Source organism: Limanda limanda, chromosome 2 (assembly GCF_963576545.1).
Source record: "Limanda limanda chromosome 2, fLimLim1.1, whole genome shotgun sequence".
Taxonomy (NCBI): Eukaryota; Metazoa; Chordata; class Actinopteri; order Pleuronectiformes; family Pleuronectidae; genus Limanda; species Limanda limanda.
Genome location: NC_083637.1, coordinates 4,044,823 through 4,066,940, shown reverse-complemented (window position 1 = coordinate 4,066,940; position 22,118 = coordinate 4,044,823). Strand labels below are relative to the sequence as shown.

General features: G+C 41.4%; 1 protein-coding gene across 3 annotated transcripts; it reads right to left on the bottom strand.

Moving 5' to 3' along the window:
• Nucleotides 1–5,440: 5,440 nt before the first annotated feature.
• tab1 (TGF-beta activated kinase 1/MAP3K7 binding protein 1) lies at nt 5,441–19,326 on the bottom strand. 3 transcript variants are annotated; one of them, XM_061087645.1, is made up of 11 exons: nt 19,280–19,326; nt 17,965–18,095; nt 16,282–16,435; nt 16,116–16,211; nt 15,255–15,393; nt 12,835–12,951; nt 11,456–11,567; nt 10,251–10,395; nt 9,705–9,918; nt 8,697–8,850; nt 5,441–6,090 (listed from the first exon to the last, which is right to left on the bottom strand). In XM_061087645.1, exons 1-11 carry the CDS (start codon nt 19,310–19,312, stop codon nt 5,865–5,867), a joined length of 1,521 nt encoding a protein of 506 aa, XP_060943628.1. In that variant the 5' UTR covers nt 19,313–19,326; the 3' UTR covers nt 5,441–5,864. The 3 variants fall into 3 exon arrangements, with proteins under 3 accessions (XP_060943628.1, XP_060943637.1, XP_060943646.1); XM_061087654.1 differs by having other exon boundaries at nt 5,441–6,087; XM_061087663.1 differs by having other exon boundaries at nt 15,255–15,375.
• Between the last annotated feature and the right edge of the window lie 2,792 nt (nt 19,327–22,118).

Sequence of the window (22,118 nt, the reverse complement as noted above, 5' to 3'; positions counted from 1 at the left end):
AGAAAGTGAAAAGGATTACTGGATCAAACTTTGTATTTGTTCTCGGGATGTTAACGATCAAACCCGTGTACTTCGATCCTCTCAACTCCAAACTAGTAAGCTACAACGCCTGAGGAGTGGTGAAGTGTCAACAAAGGCTTGGACCCATTGTTCGATTTCAGATTCTCGCCGGATTACACCTCAAACTTCTTGCTTTATCGAACTGAAATCAGTATTTCTTGTGCAAATCTCTGCTTATACATACAATTATTGACAATGTTAACTAACTTGTATTTTTCAAGTTTTTTGCTACTTTTAAGACACTTTTTGATACATTTCTGATTTTAAAATAAATCACAAATTCCAAAATAAAAGCTAATTTTACATACAAATAAAGAAGATAATTACTTTCAGACTGCAGATCCCAGCATTGCTCCTTCATGAACAGAGTATCAGACATGCAGTCACGTAGCATACACACACTGAGCTCTCCTCCTCCTCCTCCTCCTCCTCCTCCTCATTTTGCAGGATTAACTGTTAAATTAAAGAGTCTTTTGTATTTACCTCTGACTTGTCCTCATGTCCATGGTTCTCCTCAGCGGTGCCAGATTCAACCGGCCCCCCCTTCCCGCCCTGCTGTGCTCCTGCTCCCAGGTGACGCTAACAAGCTCTGCCATTAAAGGTGAGAGGACTCAGGTGAGTGTGGGCTGAACAAACATGACAGTTCACACTCCCCTGGGCGTCAATCTGAAGCAGAGATGCTGCTTCATCACTTGTGTTTACACCAGCAACACACCCAGAGCTGCAGGTCGACCCTGTGGATTAAAAAACCCTTTATCACCAGTCCAGGAAACAGTATCAAAATAAGGGGATATAATAAGGAAGAGTGACAGCTCATCTTCCTATTCCCTTTTCAGATTATTCCCCAAACAGGTCTCTCTGCAGAAAGTATAATGCATGCAGTGTGTATCTTGCCTGTGAAGGGTTAATTAGATAAAGACTTCAAGCTTCAGGTTACAGGAAGATTTTTTAGTATTTAACCATTTGGGCAACCCTGCTGCAAAAGACAAATTCTGTCTGAACCTGAAAGGACAGGCAACTGCAGTCACATGGTCTGAGGCAGATCTGGATATCTAGCTCCACGCTGACCCCTGATGGACAGGCCAAAACAAACAGCTGAGCAGGAAGGAGCAGTCACTGGAGAAAGTAATAAAGTACACCTGTTAACTTTTGGTGTGAATTTGGATTAAGGGGCAAATCCACAAGAGTGTTTTCTTGACATTTTCACCAAATTCCCAGTGAAATAACTCATGGATCTTGATAATAAGGATCAGGTACATTTGGGGGACTGACATCCATGAGTGTTGGTTCTGCTTGACTTTTGTACATTTATCTATTATAAGTGCTGTTCTGGTTGTCGTTGATTTTCATTGAAGGTTTTTATTTTGAGGAAATTCAATTACTACATCCAAATAAGATTGTATAGCAAGTCTAAAAGAAAGTTGAAAGTACATTTAAGCAATAATTCAAAAAAAGTATCAAACATGCTATGCTCTTATAGTCTTAATTGATCAAAGGTTTAAATACAAAATGTGACTTCTTTCCAAAATATTAGGCGCTTGAACTCAACAGACAAAATCCCACCACAGCATCTGGAGTAATACTTTTATTTAGAGTTATAATATAAAATGTTGCATCAGTGAGAATACACAACCAACAGGGACCAGCCTGTTGACCAATGAGTTTATCTGATCATTTAAAGTAAACAGAGACGTGTATGTTTCCTCCACCACTCACTTCACATCCTGAACCTCTGTCTGGTCACCTAACGCTTTCATTGACTTAAGCCTCCTGCGGTGAGATAGAAGCAGGAAATAGACACTTATCGAAAGTAGTCTTATGATAAGGTGTGAGCTGATAAAGGTTGCACATAATATTTGCATGTCACACAACAGCACTGCTCCACACCTCATGCAAATATTATCAAATGAAATATACACCGGTGACAGACAAACCAGGAGGTCGAGTTCTACGATACACAGCATGTTTCAACCGGACTGTGACCGGTCTCCCAGCTCACTGCAGGTCCTCATCCTACAGCAGAATAAACAAACATGAGGAAACAGGATGCTAAGGGAGGGTAGCAGCTCGGTTCAGCCTCTCATCCTTCACCTTGGACTGTTCAATTACTTTCGTTTTCCAAAAGGAGCAATGAAGGTAATTGAACCCACTCTTCAGGAATGAGGTTGTGGCCTGAGCAGGAGGAAAACACCAATTATCCCTGAAATGAGCAATTAGCAGCGCGCCCTTCGTCTGCTCTGATGCTAAACATCTCTCTGCTACACTTCAGCTCCAACGGGTCATTTGAGGGTTTCATGTAAATGGGTTTTTCTTCCACTTACAACTTGTTTCTCCCCCTAATAACTTCACTGATTAAAGCCAATTAAGGTTTATGTGTGTAACTCAGGGAAGGAAATTAACCGAATTTGCTGGAATGAAATAGTAAAACAACAACAAACCAGAATTACCGCCTGTGGCTGTGTGCCTCTGCCGACTTGTTCTGTTTCAATCTACATAAGAGGTCAACTTGACATTTGATCACTAAAATCTATTCTGTTTATCTGTGAGTCCAAGCTACAACTGACTAAAATTTGAAGATATTCCCTAAAGGCAGACTTGAGATATCTTGTCCAAACCTTAATCTTTTACCTTTTATCCCCTAGATCGAGCCGTTTTTAAGATTTCACATTCAAGAAGCAAGACAGAGTTTTATGAGGTCACAATGAAGTTGACCTTTTTGGTAAATGAAATGACCATTTACCAAATTTGAAGCAACTTTGACCTTTGACCACCAGGTTTCAATCAGTTCATCCTTGATTGCAATTGAACAGTTTATCAAATTTGAAGAATTTTCCTCAAGGACGTCTTGAGATTTTGTGTTCACAACAATGGGAGTGAAAACATGAGAAAGTCCCTTTTCCCTCTTTAAAGTAATTCTGGAAAACAGAACTTTGAGTGGGAGAAATGAATGAGGCAGAAAGTGGAAAACAGTGGTACAATGTCCTGAAATACATCGGAAAATCATTTTCAAAATTGAATTTCTAGTTTCAAATGTCGTCTCAGCCAGCGAGTACAAGCGTCTGATTCTTGCTCCGGTGCTTCGGGGATCATGGCTGCGGCGGTGACAGGAAACCCAAAGAGTGATGTCTCAGTCTGACTTTGATCGATGGCTTCATTTGCTCCAACAATCTCTCTCCTGCTCCTCCTCCCCCACCCACCACATGATGTGCGATTATATTTTTACTTGACTGCGTTATGAACACAATCTGCCCGTGCTCCAGTCTCCGTTCTCCCCATCCATCACCGCTGCGGCGCTGTCGTGTCAGAGAAGTCCTCCTCCACTGCTCCTGCTTGTCATGTTGAAAGAGCAGATCATGCCTCACAACCAAGGACACACACTTACAGCCTTGCTAGCGTTAACACTCAATGTTACACACAAGCTTGTGTTTCATTGGGTCGACACTGAATCTCTTATTTTCGATCGCTGGAAACCACCACAGTCAGCGATTTGGTTGTTCAGGCTTTTCATCTCATGAAGATTATTATTTTATTGCATTTTTTAACCATTGAAATTTACCGAAGTATTCAAATGCATGATCATCGTTGACTTCACTCCAGGATGGAAAAGTCTCCAGATCTTTGACATTTCTATTTCATTTTGGTCCTCCTGTAAATAACAGTTTGTATTTTCAACAAATGAAATTGCACACAGAAAATGTTACATATCGGATGCAAGTGCCCATTGCAAGGTCACCCATTAGCTCATAAGCTGTTGGTATGAAGCCTTGAGGTTGGCGTTTTGTCCAGCGCCATCTTGGTTGTTTAGCTTTATTGTTTATTGTCTTTCACGTAATATAGAGAATGAACATCCTGCTGCATAGAAGAAGACTTGAAACTAGATCATAAATATGAAACATAGTAGTAGAGTAATTTTCTAATAGACTTCTAAAAAAAAAAGACACTGGAGTCGCCCTCTATTGGTAATTTGAGAGAATACATGGTTGATGCACTTTCACATTGAAATCAACGTCTAGTTTCATATAAAGTCTATCGTTAGATGTCATTACATTTTCAAGAAATAAAGAATGATCATTTCTTTGCACTTCTTCATCTACTAAATAAAACGTTTTAACTATTCTCCAGTTTGTCGGAGAGTGAAGCTGTTCAGTGGATTTCCTCTTGTCCTGACTAATGATTGGCCCAGTGCCATTTAGCTGCTCCCCCATCGACTACCTGTGTCTGTCTGAATTGAGCTTGACTGGTTACGTATTATTTAAAATCGTATGTGACCACCTGTCACTAGTGGTGAGGGAAAAAATCGATTCTGTTCAGTATCGCGATATTTTGCGCCCGCGATTATATCGATACTGTAGCACAAAGTTTTGCAATATTTTTTTTTTATATATTTATTTACAATTATATATGTAACAGCCCCCGGCTGGCAAAGCATGACGAGGAGAGTTTCAGAGTTTAAAAGATAGTATGTATGAGGAAAGGATGTTCTCCACTGCAGGAGATATAGTAACGGCCCAGAGGAACACTTTAACATCTGAGCATGTTGACCAACTCCTTTTTCTGAACAAAAATGCCAATATTCCAAAATGAATTTAACATTTTGGGTCATGACCTTTCAGGTCTCAATTTGATTGAAGCTCTAGGTTACTCTTATTTATATGATTGAGCTCAGTGTTCATGTGAGAGGTCTCCTATTCAGAAAATAATTACAAAGGTCCTGTAGACCATGCCTCACAACCAAGGACACACACTTACAGCCTTGCTAGCGTTAACGCTCGATGTTACACACAAGCTTGTGTTTCATTGGGTCGACACTGAATCTCTTATTTTCGATCTCGAAAACCACCAGTCAGCGTTTTGGTTATTCAGGCTTCTCATCTCATGAAGAATATTATTTTATAGCTTTTTTTAACCATTGAAATTTACCGAAGCCTTCAAATCCAGGATCATCGTTGACTTCACTCCATATGATTGAGCTCAGTGTTCATGTGAGAGGTCTCCTATTCAGAAAATAATTACAAAGGTCCTGTGTCTTGAATGTTCAAGGACAAAGTTTTTGCACTACCCTTTCTTAGTTTTTGCACTTCAGTTAATGTGTAGAAGACAATGTTGTTCACAGAATTAAATGTGACATTTGAAGTGAGTTGAGCAGTCTTATTTTCCTCATATTTTGTAATGCCTTTGAATAATATGGGGGACATGAATTGCAATATATCGCAGAATTGCAATACTATTGAATTGTGGCCCAAATATCGCAATACTATTGAATCGTCACATTTTTGCCAATTCCCACCCCTACCTGTCACCACAGGTAATCTCCAAGGCATCCAGCTAAAATAATAACAGGTGAATGTGTAACCACGAAGAGATGCCACGAGTCTGTTGATTCATTTGTGTGATATATTTCAGTACATATAAAAAAAATACTTTCAAACGCATTATTTCATCCCATATTAAGGCCTGAGAGTTTGTAATCACTCTCAGCTCTACAAATTCTTAGGTCTGTGAGATTCCTACACGTTGTTTTTTTACACCTGACAAAAATGGCTACAATCTGGATTACATATATTCACAATCACTCATCACCAGCATCTGTTACGGAAGAGCGAAGATCATTTCGTGGCGTGTCGTGAAACTTTTTCCTCACAATTTTTCAACTTGGCTTCACAGTTCTTTGATAGCAAGGCCGTGGAAACCTCTGTCCGTCCTCCATGCGTCCTCATGCACCTTTAGGTCACTTATCTTTAGTTATGATACATTAATAGCCCAAACACCTCTTATAGTCTCAAACTCCACGTGCCTCCTCCTCCTCACTGGGGTCCCAGGCCTCCCTGGGTGCTCTGGCCGTCACAGTGGTCACTCCCCCACAGGCTGTAGAACTGAGTGAAGTCCACGTAGGGCGGGACTCGGCCCGTCTCGTCGGGCTGCGCCGCCTGAGATCCTCTCTGACGGAACAGGCTCCCGTCTCCCGAGCTGGAGCTGGAGCTCTGCGTCTGGGTGTTGGTGGACTGGAGGGTCGCCGTGGGGCTCTGGCTGCTGGGGAGAGCGGAGGAGTAGAAGGAGGAGGAGTAAGGTGGGTGGTTGGGGAAGGTGGAGGTGGAGGTGGAGGACGGGGAGGAGGCAGGTATGAGAGTGGGAATGGAGGAGGAAGAGGAGGGGCCATCGGAGGAGAGGACGGGGTCCATGTCGTGGGAGGACAGGCAGAGGAGAGAGGTGGAGAAGGGCAGAGGACGGGGAGGAGGTGGGGTGGTGGACAGAGAGAAGAGGGAGGTGGAGAGGGTGAGAGGAGGAAGGGGAGCGATGGGGAAAGGAGGGAGTTCGGTTATGGGCGGCAGGACGTCGACGCAGGTTTGGGAGGAAGTCGGGTGAAACATGCTGAAGGAGCGACAAAAAGGAAAAAGCGAAAGAGGAGGACACGGGACGGAAGAAGGCGAGTCAGGGTTCATGAGGAAGAGAAATGAAGTTGTGAGTCTGACAGTGAGTGACAGACACAAACAGAGCACAGGTCCTGAAGGAAGAAGAGATTGTGAAAGAAATCCACGCAGACGACTCAGCAAAGGAGGGAAACAAGGAGAGCAAGAGTTTTCACATGCAGCAAAACCAAAGCTGCAGGTTGAGACGCGTTCCTCGATGATTCATGCTTTGCTATAAACTTGGTGGAAGAACATTGAAACAATTATAAAAGGATATTGAGAATTTAACTAAAAAACAGCATAGATGATTATTTAATTCCATATAACCAGTTCAGTGTATTAACATCCATCCTGAGAGATTCAATCCCAAGAGAGAGAGAGAGGAGAGAGGAGAGAGAGGTTAGAGAGGTTAGAGAGGAGAGAGAGGTTAGAGAGGTTAGAGAGGAGAGAGGGAGATAGAGAGATAGAGCGAGAGAGAGAGAGAGAGAGGAGAGAGAGATAGGAGAGAGCTAGAGAGAGAGAGAGATAGAGGTTAGAGAGGAGAGAGAGGAGAGAGGAGAGAGACAGAGGAGAGAGAGAGAGGAGAGGTTAGAGAGAGACAGAGCGAGAGAGAGAGGTTAGAGAGGTTAGAGAGGTTAGAGAGGAGAGAGAGGTTAGAGAGGTTAGAGAGGAGAGAGAGAGATAGTGCGAGAGAGAGAGAGAGATAGAGAGAGAGAGAGAGATAGAGCGAGAGAGAGAGAGAGGAGAGAGAGAGAGAGAGGAGAGAGAAGAGAGAGAGGTTAGAGGTTAGAGAGGTTAGAGAGGAGAGAGAGGAGAGAGAGAGTTAGAGAGGAGAGAGAGGAGATAGAGAGGGGAGAGAGAGAGCAGAGAGAGAGGTTAGAGAGAGATAGAGCGAGAGCGAGAGAGAGGCTAGAGAGGAGAGAGAGGAGAGAGAGAGAGAGAGAGAGAGAGAGAGAGAGAGAGAGAGAGAGAGAGAGAGAGAGGAGAGGTTAGAGAGGAGAGAGAGGAGAGAGAGAAGAGAGAGAGATAGAGCGAGAGCGAGAGCTAGAGAGAGAGAGAGAGAGAGAGAGAGAGAGAGAGAGGTAAGAGAGGTTAGAGAGGAGAGAGAGAGAGAGAGAGAGAGAGAGAACGATTTTACCAATTTGAAAAAAGGATAATTATTATAATCGTTCCAACAGTGAAGATGCACCATGCACATCCAGGTCTTGGTATCTTCAGTAGGTTTGCTTGTGTTTCTTGAAGACGTTTCACCTCCCATCTAAGAGAACTGAAGACGCCTCTTGGATGAGAGCTGAAACGTCGACTAGCCCATCAATCCCCTGCTTCCCTTGTCCACGAGCCGGATCGTCGCTGATAGAAAAGATGTATAGAAGTGCTGTGTGGATGTGACTTGTATTCAAAGTGCTTCGAGGAGCCACCTAGAAATATGCTAAACACACACACAGTCCATTACCATTTTACCAGCTGTGATGCAGGTGATGGAACAAGCATGTGGTCCACACCAGCTGGACTGGAGAGTTACTCACAGCAATTTGTAAAATATTTTGTTTCTTTGGGAAAGCCTGAATGACTTCCTGTGTCATCTGCTTCTGCCAAACACAGTAAATCAATTGTAAAGATGACGCCTGAGAGCTTAACTGCTGTAATTACATCTACATACTTGTAATATATGATGTCCACTGTATCCTTATGAGGAAATCACAATTACTAAATATTGGTTCAGCTGTAAAAGATTAAACTGCCCTTTGGACACTGTGTAATGAATCCAGGCCTCACACACGTGGGAACAATGGGGAAGTGAAAAAACATGCCCACAATTGAATAGGCAAAGCAGAGGAGCGACACAGGGAGGTGAATGTCAAGCTTACTTAAAACAAATAGACCAAGGGAGGGACGGCAGGGTTATCTAAGAATACACAAACAAGGGAGGGAGGTGTTGAGTCAGAATAACTCTGAGTAAAGAGCGGCACGTGGGAGTTCAAACGAGCTCAACTAAAACCGGTCGAGTGGGCGGCGGGACACCGAGTGAGAATCAAGTTTATGAGATGAAGGCGAAGCAGATACGAGACAAAAAGCAGGAATCAGGGTCTGAACAACAGGGAAACAACATGCAAATAAATAGAAAATCAAGCGTACCCAGACCAAACGTTAAGAGTGGGAGGGAGCCAGGGGCGGGAAAACATGTTTACTCACAGAGGAAGAGGAAAGAGGAGGAAAAACCAAGCTTACCCTGGAGTGGGGGTGCCTTCCTCTAAGGTGGAGGCGGTGTTGGTTCCATTGGTGAGGGTGTTCTGGGAGGGCATGACCAGTGAGAGGGTGACGCTGGTTTTACTGGTGCTCTGGCTGTTGGAGTAGGGCACAGACACAGGGTAGACACGGCCCCCTGGAAGAAGAGGGAATAGGAAGAGACGATTTTGTTATTTGCTTTTCATAAGTGCTATTATTAAGAAAAACAAGAGTGGGAACAGCTCAGCATTAAAAAGATATCTCGGAGACCTGGAATAAATTGGATTTTTTTCTTCTTTTGGCCTTGGCTTTGTTATTTTGGTTTGTTGTGATATTTTTCATAAAATATTTGCCTTTTGGAAAATAAAATCCGGCTGCTCAGACGTAGTTTTGTTTCAAAGTTTCTTCTAACGAGATGATCTCTGTCCAGATCAAACTGAACCATGGTTTCAGTACAGTTGCAGATTGGGATCAGTTTTCTGAAAAGTTAGGACTTGTGGACCAGTTGCAGGAAGTAAACACAACATTAAACCATAGAAGAAGAAAAAGAAGCAGAAGAACTGCTTGTAGTTTTTTCAGGAGCGAAAACAAAGCATATTTAAAATAACATTTTGGGATGTACTTCTCCAAGAAGTTAGATAGTTGGAGGTCAGGATTCAGAACTTTAAAACTGATACTGATATTTAGGATCATGTAATCAGAAGTAGGATATTCTTCTCTGTTAATATCTTTAAAAAGTACAGTGAAGCTTTATCCCTTCAGGCCTGATTAAGCAACTGAGAAGTTAAAAATAGATTTGCGCTACAAGTGGTAACAGCTCCAGAAGTATTTGTTCTAAAGAGTCGCAGCCAAGAAAGGTTACTTTATGATCATACTGAACAAACTGTATGAATTTGAATTATATATTTGTCACATTTCTCTAGGTTCAAAGTGAGGAACACTGGCGTTGGTGCAACCAGTACAGAGGTGTGTCCCAGGACAATCTTTCAGTGACATGTGGACCACTCCTACCCTGAGTGGGTGTGAGCGCTCCCTCGGCCAGCGGGTAGTTGAGCGTCCGGATGAGCAGAGTCATGTCCTCGTGCTGAGAGCAGTAGCTCGCCCTCTGACGGCCGGACACGTAGACGTCGTGGTGCAGCCGCTTGACGCGCTCCACCACCGACTGAGCCACGGCCTCCAGACTGGTCTGCAGGGCCAGCTCTGCTGCTACCATGGCAACAATTTCCTACAGAGACAGCAGAGGAGTCGGAGAAAAGATACATCGATGTTAGAGTTAGAGGAAGAGGATGGAAAAGATACATTTGAAAAGGAGGAAAGAGGAGGAGAAGACGCCGGTAATGGACTTTCAGACTGAGTGGTCACGTAGATGTGATTACAAGAAGAGGACAAAGGAAAATAACACAACGATTACATTAATGTGAAAGGAGACAGGAAGTCTGGGTAGACAAAAGAAGGTTGAAGGTTAGAGACAGAGTCGGAAGTAGAGAAATATTAAAGAAATAAATGAAGTGAAGGTTAATTGTCTGAGGTGGAAAGAAACTGGATGGATGCACGAACCTGATTGGCCTGTTCGGTGCCGTGGGCCGACTCCAGAGCATTGATTAGTCCTTCTGACAAGAGCAACAAGAAGCCCGTCACACTGTCCAACGATTGGCTGACGGGAATCTCAGGCTCCGCAATGATTGGTTTTGTCTTTGCAGCACTGAGGACAAAAGAGAGATATGTAGATAAATGAACAACACAAAGAGATAAAGAAGGAAACAAGCACAAACTGTTTTCGGATGTGAACTCTGGAAAATGTCCAGAAAATTAAATCTGAACGATTTCTAGAGTTTCACAGCCATTAGACAATGTTTATGTTTGTTTAGTTTGATGTCCTCCACGTGTTAGAATGTCATCAACACACCCACTTGCTATGACATTTTCTGCAAGTTTTCCTGTTGTATTCTCCCTCAATCAAACATTTCTCTAACTTTACCCGGTGGCAGGCAGGAAGAGTTCCAGAAAATATCCGACTGACTCAGACATTTGCCTCTTTTTCAGTAAAACGTCCGATTGTAAGAGCATCTGAAATGAATACGATAAATCCAGCCACTCCCATCGACCCAAAGATCGATTGCTTATACTCTCTGATGGCACTAAGGAGGAAATCCTATAAGGATTCTTTTGTGCGTCTCATTGAGGATCATTCTTGGCATGACTCACAGATATCTGAGCTGCACTTGCTGGGCCTGAACAAAAGACAAGAACAGGAAATGAGACATGTGAGAGAAGGGGACCGTGGATAACAGAGTTTCAGGAGGTTCAGGTGTCGTAAAAGTAAGCACTGGAACAGATTCAGCTCTGATGATGAAGCCAGAACTGTCAAGGTACTGCTGAACACACAAAATATTTTTTCAGTCGTCACATTTTTCCTTAAAACACGGCTCTTTGCGTAAATAGTGTGATATTTACCCAAAATATCACTTTGTGGCCCAGAGGGAAATGAAAGGGTTGATAAAACTCTCTAATTTTTTGTGTAAAAGATTTTAAGGTCAGATGAAGATGGTGCTAATTTGATTTTAGCTTAGCATAAAGACCGGTTCAGTCAAATTTAACTGATTAACAGATTACCACTCTGACCAGTGAAGACACAGTAGCATCACATGACTCTCTGACCTGTAGAAGCACCACTTGATAGTTTGGGATTTCAGTTTGTGGATTAAACAAACAAACCAACAGTCTGGAGGAGTTTGGGAGAGAATAGATGTTCGTGGCTTCACCTGAGCAGGTCGATTTCCGTGTAGTTTAGTTTGACCCGGTAGTCTCCCAGTCTCCTGGTGCTGCTCTGTCCCGCTATCTGTCCCGCCTGCCTCACACGAGCAGAGTCAACACCTAGAGGAGACCAGAGGCGTTATGGAGAGGCATAAAGCAGATGAGTCTTAGGGAGGTGGATAGCGAGCAGGAGGTTTTTGTATGTGGGGGGGAGAAGAAGAGGACAAAGCAATGAGACAAGTGCAATAAGAGGAGGCAGGGAGCGGCAGGGTGGGATGGAAATATGAGGGGAGAGGTCACCTTCAGCTGGGTTAATGGAATGACTGTCATTTCATTTAAATCATTCAGAGCAATTACGTGACTCCTGACCGGCAGAGACAAAGAGAAGGAGCGACAGAACAAAGAGAAGGAGCTCGGCCTCCTCCTCTAATGGCGCCCTGTGAAACGCTGGGGATCGATGCAGCCAATTCCACAGAATATTTATTACAGGTGCCAGGCCACACCTTAGGCTCCTTCTGTAAAGCTTTTCACACTGTATGTATGTATTACACACACAACCTTCATTACTGGACCATTAGCTTGGCTGTCCACCACGGATAGATGACACAGTGCAAGCTGGTCGGCTCTAATGTCCGAGTCTCTGTCCTGCACAGTGACATCATGTAAGATGTGGCTCAATGGACTTAGTCTGCTGTAGTAAAATCACTTTTTATTCCTATATAACCAGGATATATTTATGGCTATTAATCAGGAAGAACCACAGATATTTAAGTTGATAAAAACTAGGGCTGGGCAAGTTAACTCGTTTAATCGAGTTAACTCAAGTGATGAGTTAACTCGATTAATTATTTTATCTCGCATTAACTCAGGTTTGATTATTTATTGTTTTATTGTGAAAGTCAGGCTTTTATTTTGTGAAAGTCTGTTGCTGACTGCTGCAGAACAGGAAAAAAGAAAATAATTGGCGGGTAAACAATCGAGTTAACTCATCACTTGAGTTAACTCGATTAAAACGAGTTAACTTGCCCAGCCCTAATAAAAACTAAATAATAGATTAAGAACAATCAAATGCAAAGAGCTTTTCTTCCAAGTTGAAACTAGACCGAAATGAGATGAAAGAAATCAACTCTAAACTCTTTTTAACCTTTCATGGGATTCATTGCTTGGTGTCTTGTTTATTCTCAGGAAAAAAGCAGTTGGCTGAGAACAAGAGGAAAGAGGAAACACTAATGAGAAATTGGTGAATTGTTGACGTCTAGCTAATATTTTGAAATATCCTTAAAGCCCTTTTTCAAAAACTTAAATAAAAAGTCAGAAACGGAAACAAAAAAAAATCTACACAGAAATAAGAATCATCTTTCTCCATGAGCGTCTGTCGGTGTCTCACCCAGAGCGGCGAGTCGCTGCAGCTCCTCCTCATTGTCGGTGTTGTGTGGTCGGCCGATCTGGAGAACCTGGTTCTGGCCGTCGCTGCTGGACTTACACAGCAGCACCCGGTTGGTCCCTGGAGCCGCACAACACAACAACAACAAGCACAAGAGTGTTTACAAAAAGAGCATTTATATTTGTTGATTTCTACCTGGGAGGATACGAAAGTAGTAACTGCCAAATTGATGCTGAATTCTGCCTGTCTGCATAGGATGGTAAAAACTAAATAAATGTTTTAACAGCCTCCCGATGCCACTGACAAAATAAAATAAGGAGTCAAAAGATATCTTCAAAATCTCTGTGTTTCTTATACCTACATCTACATGGAATGCAACCATTATTGTTACCACTTACAGCTGTTTAATAACTCAGTCTGTCTGCTGTTGAGACTGTCCGTGATACTCTCAGCTGTGTAGATCTAACCTGGCACTGTTGACATTGTCGTGATCAATAGCCAACCATGCTTTCTGTATGTTCATATATCCTTGCTTAACACACACACACACACACTCCTACTCCCAGCATATCAAATTATGGGTCATACGACCTTAACTGTCAAATATATTTCACGTCAACTGACAGCTGGGAGTGCTTTTCAGAGCCCACTTCCTACGCTGATGTGGAAACCTCGGTGGGATTCATGTTCTGTCAACTTTGAACTCCTGACCCTCACACAACCGACCAGCAGGAAGAACAGTCCTGCTTTCTACCCATGTCTAATTGCTGCCCCCCCAACCCCACTCCAGCACTCTGTGTCATGTCCTTGAGGACAAGAGAACACGAACACACAGAGAAAGAGTGTGGGGGGGGGGTTCTTTATCGACTACAAAGTGAAAGATGCAACCAAGCTTCAAACTCAACTGTACATTTATGGGATTTAGAAATCGCTCCTAACTACAGTGATATAGAAAGAGTGCAGCTCTAAAGTCAGATGGAAGCAGCATGGAAGAATTCCTCTCCGGTGCACTTTGGTTCCCCCTGCAGGTGCGTATAAGTATAATTCACCTTTTTATCATTGTCATAAATACAATGCGCAGTTTGAGCCTCTTAATGCTCAGAACTACACGCATGCATTTGTTGACAAGCTAAAGAAGCATGTCCACTAACAGGGTTTACTAATGTTGATGCATAATCGACTTGTTGTAACATTACAATTTATATAACAGAAAGAATGAAATCCGATCATTAAATTAGTAAACTATATAATATATACAATATTTGTCCTATTATTTTCTGATGATGCTTAATTGTTTTACCATCCTCAGCAGGCAGGGAGGATTCAGTAGCATAGGCTCAATATAATCTGTTTCTTATAGCTAGCTGCTAACGCTCTGGTTGGTGCTGTGTGAAGTGTTTGGTAAAGTGAGTCACACGGTGCCTAGTTACATGAAACCATCTACAGTGACTAGACTCTGGAAGCCTCATGATTAACTTTGGTGAATAGAGATTCTTAGAAATGACTGTGGCCCCTCAGGGTTGATGTGTCTGTGAATGTCGGCCCATCCCATTTCAAACGGCCTGCAGGTTGCTGTAGTAAGATATTAATGACAGATGCCTTGTTATCCGTTTCAGATAGGAATGTGAACACTTAATAGACAACCACCCACACACTAATACAAACATACACATAGAGCGACCTATCGAGCTACTGCCCCTGCAGCTGTTGTTCACAGGAGCCAGATTCGGCTACGGGGATTAAAAAAACAATGACGAGCGCTGTAGGTATGTTTTGAATCAAGGGAGTTGGTGTGATTCAAGCATTTGTGTGAAGGCCACAGAAAACAGAAGCTGTGGGAACAGTTTTCTGGTTTTCTATGGAAATAAACACTCTGCAAAAGATGTAAAACACGTGTTTGCTGGAGGGCATTTCATGGTGGCTGCGTGAGACAGACTGAGCTGGGTTTAGGTGATTCAGAACAATGGGAAATGCATAAATAATCTGGATCAATAATCTGAGTTAGTATTTAAATCCCTACGTTGGTTGACAAGGCTGTATTTAAATGTGTGTCTTTGAAAAATATTGAATATTTGATAAATAAATACTTTATAAATCCTGGACCACTAGCCTCTGGTTACTAATTATCTTTGACAGGTTATGATTTCGCCCCTGAAATATATTCAAGCTCTCTGGTCACCAGAGGGAGGACGAGTGAGGTCTGACTTACTGTAAACCCAAGTCTATCTGAAGACTGCCATCTACTGGCGTAAAGCAGATACTGAATAAACTTCTATTTTGTTGTAGAACAGAGTGTTGATTACTATAAATCAGATGATGTAGTATCAATGTGCTTTGGTTGTATATATTTATATATATTTAAATCCCACTATCAGGACTACCCTGTCAGACTCTGGGTGATCTGTGAGTGTGTGTGTCCGTACCAACATTAGCGATGTAGAGCTTGTTGTTGAGGATCAGCGCCACCACAGCTGTAGCTCCTCCCGACACCTCCTGCTCCAGCTCCTTCAGACGCTCCTGCACCTTCTGACTCTGAGGAGAAAGCTGGTGGAAGGACACATTCTGAGCAGCCAGGAAATGAAGAGGAGAAAGGAGGGGAGGAGAGAGGAAGGGGGGGTGGTAGTGGGCAAGGTAAGCAAATAAAAATATAGTAGGTAGAAGGAGGAGGGAGGAAGGAAGGGGAACAGAGAAATGGGAAAACAAATTCAGTAGGAGTGAGGCAGATTGAAGGTGAGACAGGAAATGAGAGAAAAGATAAGAGAGGGGAGATGGGAATTAAAAGAGCGTTGAGACGAGATGAAGTGCAGGTGAAAACGAGAGGAAAGGGCGGAGCGGTGGAGGAGGGAGAGAAAGGAAACAGGCAGGAGGTGATGTGAAGAAATGATAAGAGATGAGAGAGAACACAGGAGATAGTGAGCATGAAAGAAACAGATAAGAAAACAAGAAAAAGTGAGAGAACAGAGAAGGGGATAACATAACTAGATGCTCTTAATTAAACTAGTGTTTGTTTATTTTTTGGCCACAATATCAACCAGAACACTGAAGAGGGGAATAAGGAAGGGGGGGGGGGTCAGGAAGAGCTCGATCCCGAGAAGGGAAAACAGAGAGACGCTTATCTAATGAAACAGGCTGATGAGACCAATTAGAACATAACAGCCTCTGTCTCCGATGACTCAGGCTAATGCCCAAATCTGGGGTTGCCATGGAAACCGACGGAGAAGTTCCCAAGTTAATTTTCAGCTTAATCCTGTGGATGTGTTCTGCAGAGTGTGGTGCATGTCTACCTCGTTGTGCGGCAGGACGTAGGTGGAGAGGTGAGCCTTCTCCGCCAGAGCATGGTCTATAGTCTCGAAGTAGCTCTTCTCCACCACGTCGAACGCCTGCAAACATATGATATCTTGTTTATATCTTATCTGATATCGTAGACATGTTGGTGGGAATCCTGCCGACCTGAGTGAGGATCCTGCGGACGTCGCTGTCCGTGTGGTTGGATTTGAGCTGACCCAGCAGCAGCTCAGCGGTCAGACACTGGGAGGCGAAGCTGGCAACTCTGCCGCCATCGTACCCGTTGAAAACCCCGTACAGGAAGCAGCCATCCTCGCCTCTGATTGGTGGAGAAAACACACAACGAACATGAGGCTCCTGCTTCACTTAAAAGGAGGAAGGAGTGTGAGACTATGGAGAACAAAGCATCCTTCACATCTGGCAGGTTGAGACACGTGGTGGCCAAGCGCTAATTGACAGTTTTTCAAATTCAAAATTACCTTAAATCTAATAATTTGAGAGGTTGTCAGTGATATACTGATGTGACTTTTACCAACATTTGAACAAACTTCAATTGGTATCTGAGATGCAGATGTGGAGCATAATGGTTCCTTGGGGTCTTAATGAAATGTCTGTTACATATTTTGGTCAAAACACCACAGGGATCATTTAAAACAGCATCTTTGTACCCTGTCTATAACAGCCCTCCTCAGATTGACCGGTTCGGAGTGCGGCGGATCTGCTGATGCGATGACATAGCGGCTGGGATCGGCCATGTAGCGAGACTCCCTACATGGGCATGGGTCGACAATGACGTACTTATCGGTCGTAATTATGGTTGCAAAGGGGCGGAAAGTTTCCGGTAAATTTCCGGGAACTTAAGTTTTGCTGAATTTTTTCTGTTGTAAAAAAGTGTGAAACTAATCTTTATACTGTTGTTGTTTGAATCCAACATCAAATGCAACAATATCTTGATTTCCATGGGAAGTTAAGCTCGGGAATTTGGGGAATTTTGGAAAAAAAAAAACTACGCAAATAAAACGCTGGGCAATAAAAACATCATTCAAAACTCTATTTTAAAGATGTATGGAATGCTACACACGCTGCACGTTGAGTTTCAACCCTCCACTGTGCATTCTTCCATCACATGCACAGATAACTCCCAGCATCCTTCACTCTACAGCAGGGCTATTGAGGCCTGCTGTAGTGTGCAGGACTAGTCAGGTAAGTTTCCATGATATTATTGGGGAAAATATATTAGCATGCTGATTGAGGATTGTTCATCTGTTCATCTAGCCTATTTCCATTCATTTATCCATCAATTGTAAAATAAGAGTACAGACGATTCCAATTGTTTGGCTAACTATTTATATCTCTGGCATTCCATGAGTATTTTTTTACAAACTTTTTTCTCATCTTATTCTACAGAACAATGCCACGTGCACTCTCTCATGTGTGGAGACATTTCACCCCATCCAATGTAGAAGGAAAGGCTGTGTACATTTGCAAATACTGTGCAAAGACCTATGTTAAGAATGACGCAACGATGCAGAAGCATATCCTCAGGGCTCAAATCAGCCTATTACAAAATAAAATAAAATAAAAATAAAATAAATAAAATTTATGTCTGTATATGACAAGGTAAATACAGGTTTATTCCCGTTAATTCCCATGGTAAGTTTCCAAGTTTGAATATTCCCGGAATTTTGCAACCCTAGTTGGAAGACATGCCAGATACCCAAATGAACGTATAGAAGCACTAAAAAAGAGGAATTTTCATACTATGTCCCCTTTAAGCTGTTTTCTCCTCAGCAGTTAGTCGTACAGTTTCTGTTTTGGTGTCATTCTGTATCCTGCCTGAGGTCTCACCTGAACCGGAGGTATCCGTCCTCATTGGGATGGCTCTGGGTTCCTTTATCGTCAGGACTGTACACACAGTTGGTGGCTGAGCCGACGCCACACATCTGACACAGCGGCAGGTCGTCGGTCCAGCTCTGATGCTGTTGGGAGGAAAAGAGGATGAAGAAGACTTTAGCAGGAGCTTATCTGAGGAGCTTATCTGAGGAAGGTCAACTGTTAGAAAACTATATTCATTCACATCTTCTTAGAGTTCCACCGAATTATTGTGATGGCTTTTTCTAAATGAGAAATTCTTTACTTCTGACAGTCAGGGACATTAATAGTTTTCCCCCCATTGAAAACACCAATTAACTTTACCGCAGAAATGCTACTAGAAAGTGTTAACAAATGCTATTTAACTTGTAGAATAATATAATTTAAAAAAAATTGATTTACAAGTTAAAAAGTAAGAACTTTTAAGAACATTATTTGGATTCAACTACTCTTAAGCTTTTATCCAGAACAAGACTAATGTCCACTGACAAAGCATTATCTTTTATTAAACACTATAATATCATAAATTATCTGTTTACATCTGTAATTAGAGAAATATAAGTGTTTTATTGTAAGAAACTGGAGCAATGCATGTTCATAGAAAACACAACAAAATAAAACATATATTCACTGTAAAATATAGATTATAACACAACTATTCTGATAGGAATTTCATATATCAGGATGCAAAGTGACAAATAAACACGTTTATAAATTAAATAAATAAATACAGAGCTGTGTCCCATGGAAACTTGAACTCATACAAACCAAACAGACAGAAGCAACTATCACAGAAAGCTCAGATATTAAAGTTTATGCGGAATAATAAAAAGTGAAACTCACTAAATCAAACCATCACATCACAAACTGACATTTCTTAAAACTTGAATTAAAAGCCAATTCTTCCTTTAGCCTGTTTGTTTACAAAGTAGCTAGTGAGCTAATTGGATTCTCAGCTAATTCACACCTGGAGTGTTGAAAACTACAAACGATGCTAAAGTGACTACAGGTTTGAATCCAGCTCCTGACTCCACCAGCATCCTCCCACTGGTCACAGACACAGGACAATGTCCGGAGGGGTCGAGACCAGGAAGCTGTTAGCAAACATCCGGACGAGCTAAAGCAGCTAGCATCAGCCGGAGCGAGGCTGGGAGACACCGGAAGCGACGGGTCTCCAGCTGGGACAGGACGGGGACAGACACCGAGGAGGACAGAGGACATGTCCATCAAGGTGTTAGTGAGGAGACAAGGAGACAGACAGGAGGAGACGAGAAGAAGAGTTAGAACTTACGCTTTGCATCAAAGTCCTGCGCTGCGCCGCCATGTTGGACGGGTGCTGCTGCGTTCAGGGACCCGCGGATCACTTCCTGACAAGTTTCACTGTTACTGACAGAAACAGCACATTTACCATAAATAAACGTTTTTATTTATCGATTTTTGATTTAATTTTGTGACGCCACTTGCCTATGAAGATTTCTCACTGATTTAAAAGTGTTTTATATCAGGACATCTTGTTTTCGTTAGCCTCAAAAGTGCTTTACTAAATTTTTCCGATAGCACTTGAAGGCAGCATCGGTACATTTTTGTAGAGCCCTTAAATTTGAGTTTATTTTTCTGCACGTTTATTTCTTTATTATATTTATAATTTCTTTATTATATTTAATTATAGATCATCAATCGATTATATTTTTAAATATATAAAATGAATAACATTTATTTTTGAAATAATGTATATTATGATTTGGTTATACAAATTAAATTGAATTAAATTCAATAGATTTTTTGTCTTTAATTGTCCAAACAGTAAAAAACAAGAGGGACATCATTTCAAAGTGTTTTATAACAGGACGTCTTGTTTTCGTTGGACTCAAAAGTTTTCCGATAGCACTTAAAGGCAGCATCTGTACATTTTTGTAGAGCCCTTAAACTTGAGTTTATTTTTCTGCACGTATATTTCTTTTTTATATATATAATTTCTTTATTATATTTAATTATAAAAGATCAATTGATTATATTTATAAATACCTATAATGAATTAAATATATATTTGAAATAATGTTTATTATGATTTGGATTTACAAATAAAATTCTATTCAATTCAATTGATAGTTTTTTCTGGAAATGTCCAAACAGTAAATAACAAAAGTGACATAAAACAAAATGAATATTACACTGGGTTACCTTGACAACGCCGCCATCCTCTGGCTTCACTGGTAACTACATCTGCAATCAGGCCTTTTAGTTGAGGTTCATGTTGTGATTAATCATTGTCATAACTTATTTTTAATTAACACGTCCTGATGTGATCATAATACATGTATCTGAGAAACTAATAGTGACAGATTTATCCCTGGAGGACAATGTATATATTGATGGTGCATGTGAATAAATATAAGTCACAGTAAGAGGTCTGTGTTTAAAGTTTAGAACATCATGGTAATTATCAAATAAATCTTAAACTATCAGTTAAATCACGTCGTTGAGCAGCTTCACTCTGATAAAAATCAATGTTTATGATATAAATGTAAGTTGTGTATCATAAACAACATCAATGATAAAGACTTAAACCTACAAATCTAATATACTTATTTCTATGAATGTCTATGTAATATACAACAGAAAGCAGAGACCAGTCAATTCAACCTTTATCAGCATTTTTTTTATTTTTATTGGTTAAAATCAAACACATCAAAAACATTTGTACACAATCTTTTTCTTTACATCTTACCTTCACTTTGTAACATATTTCACAGAACACACATTTCTAAGTCTACACTGTTGTACAGTATAAAGTATATATATGTGCATATATACTATTTTTTAATAATTTGGTCACATTTTTTGTTGCTGTATTTTTTTTTGTTGATAGTAGATATTATTATTCCAAAATAAAAGCATCTCCTTACCCTGAAAGCAACAGAAAGGATGAGGCGTGGACGACCTCACTGAACCGTTTATATCTTATCACATTAACACTTGACAGACCACAGATTTTCATTTCTTTTGTCTTTTCCTTTTTTATACAGAACTAGCATAATGCCCTAAAATAAACACTATAATATACTGAATTATAGATTTACACATATTTATAGAGAGATAGTTATACTTTATTCTTTAAGAAAAAAGGAGCAATGCCTGTTCATAAATACTCAGGGTGTTCATGGTTGTTTGCAGACGTAATTTTGGAAATGACAATTAAATAATGATAAATAAACTGATGTTCTTCTTGGTGGTTGGTGGACTGACCTGCTCTGGAATTGAAGTCAAATGACTGGTCTTGTTTGAGGGGGTTTTAGAGACCAAAACCAGATTAAATTCAGTTTCACCCTAGAGATGCGGTAGTAGAACTGTGATGTGGTGCATGATGGGTAAATGTGCGTTGCCCTGTGTTTTGGGGATTTAGCTTGGCAGTCAGCACGAAGGCATTTAATCGAGGTGAGAGAGACGGAAACAGGAAAACACAGACATCCACACATCAACTTAAAAAAAACTAACAACAGAGGACTTCTTTTCAACAGACACACACTCACACAAACAGACACACACTCCTGTTTCACGGCCGATGCTGATATCCTGTAACACACCTCTGAGGAGTTTCGTCAGCAGAACCTTGTAACTGTTTAAAATCAATATGCCTGTGCACCTGTGCTTGCACGTGTTTTGTTTGAGAGGGTTTTCAACTGACGCTGATCATTCTGCTGACTGACTGTGGAACCTGTAAAGATGAAGGCAGTGAGGTCACGAGCATTGATCTGCTACAGTGTGACCGTTTCTTTCTAAATCCCTCAGCCCTCCGGAAGACCTCCGATCGAACTCCAGCTTCTCTACGTCACACAAACCCCTTCACAGACACATCACCCAGCCTTTATCCCACCGCCAGTTTCTACCTGGAAATCTGAGAAGTTGCCCAAGATTTCTGACCTGGAGACAGATTCTGATGTTTGAGTCCGATAACTGATCTGACAATGGTATGAAACTGTTCAGTTACTCCGGCTAAAGAGAACTAATGCGGCCAGAACTCGATTCAGGTGTTAATGCACCTTATAAATTGAATGAGCTGTCTTAAATTTCCTTTGGTGATATTTAAATCTTCCTTATCTGATGTTTTTCATGATTTTTGTCATTGTGTT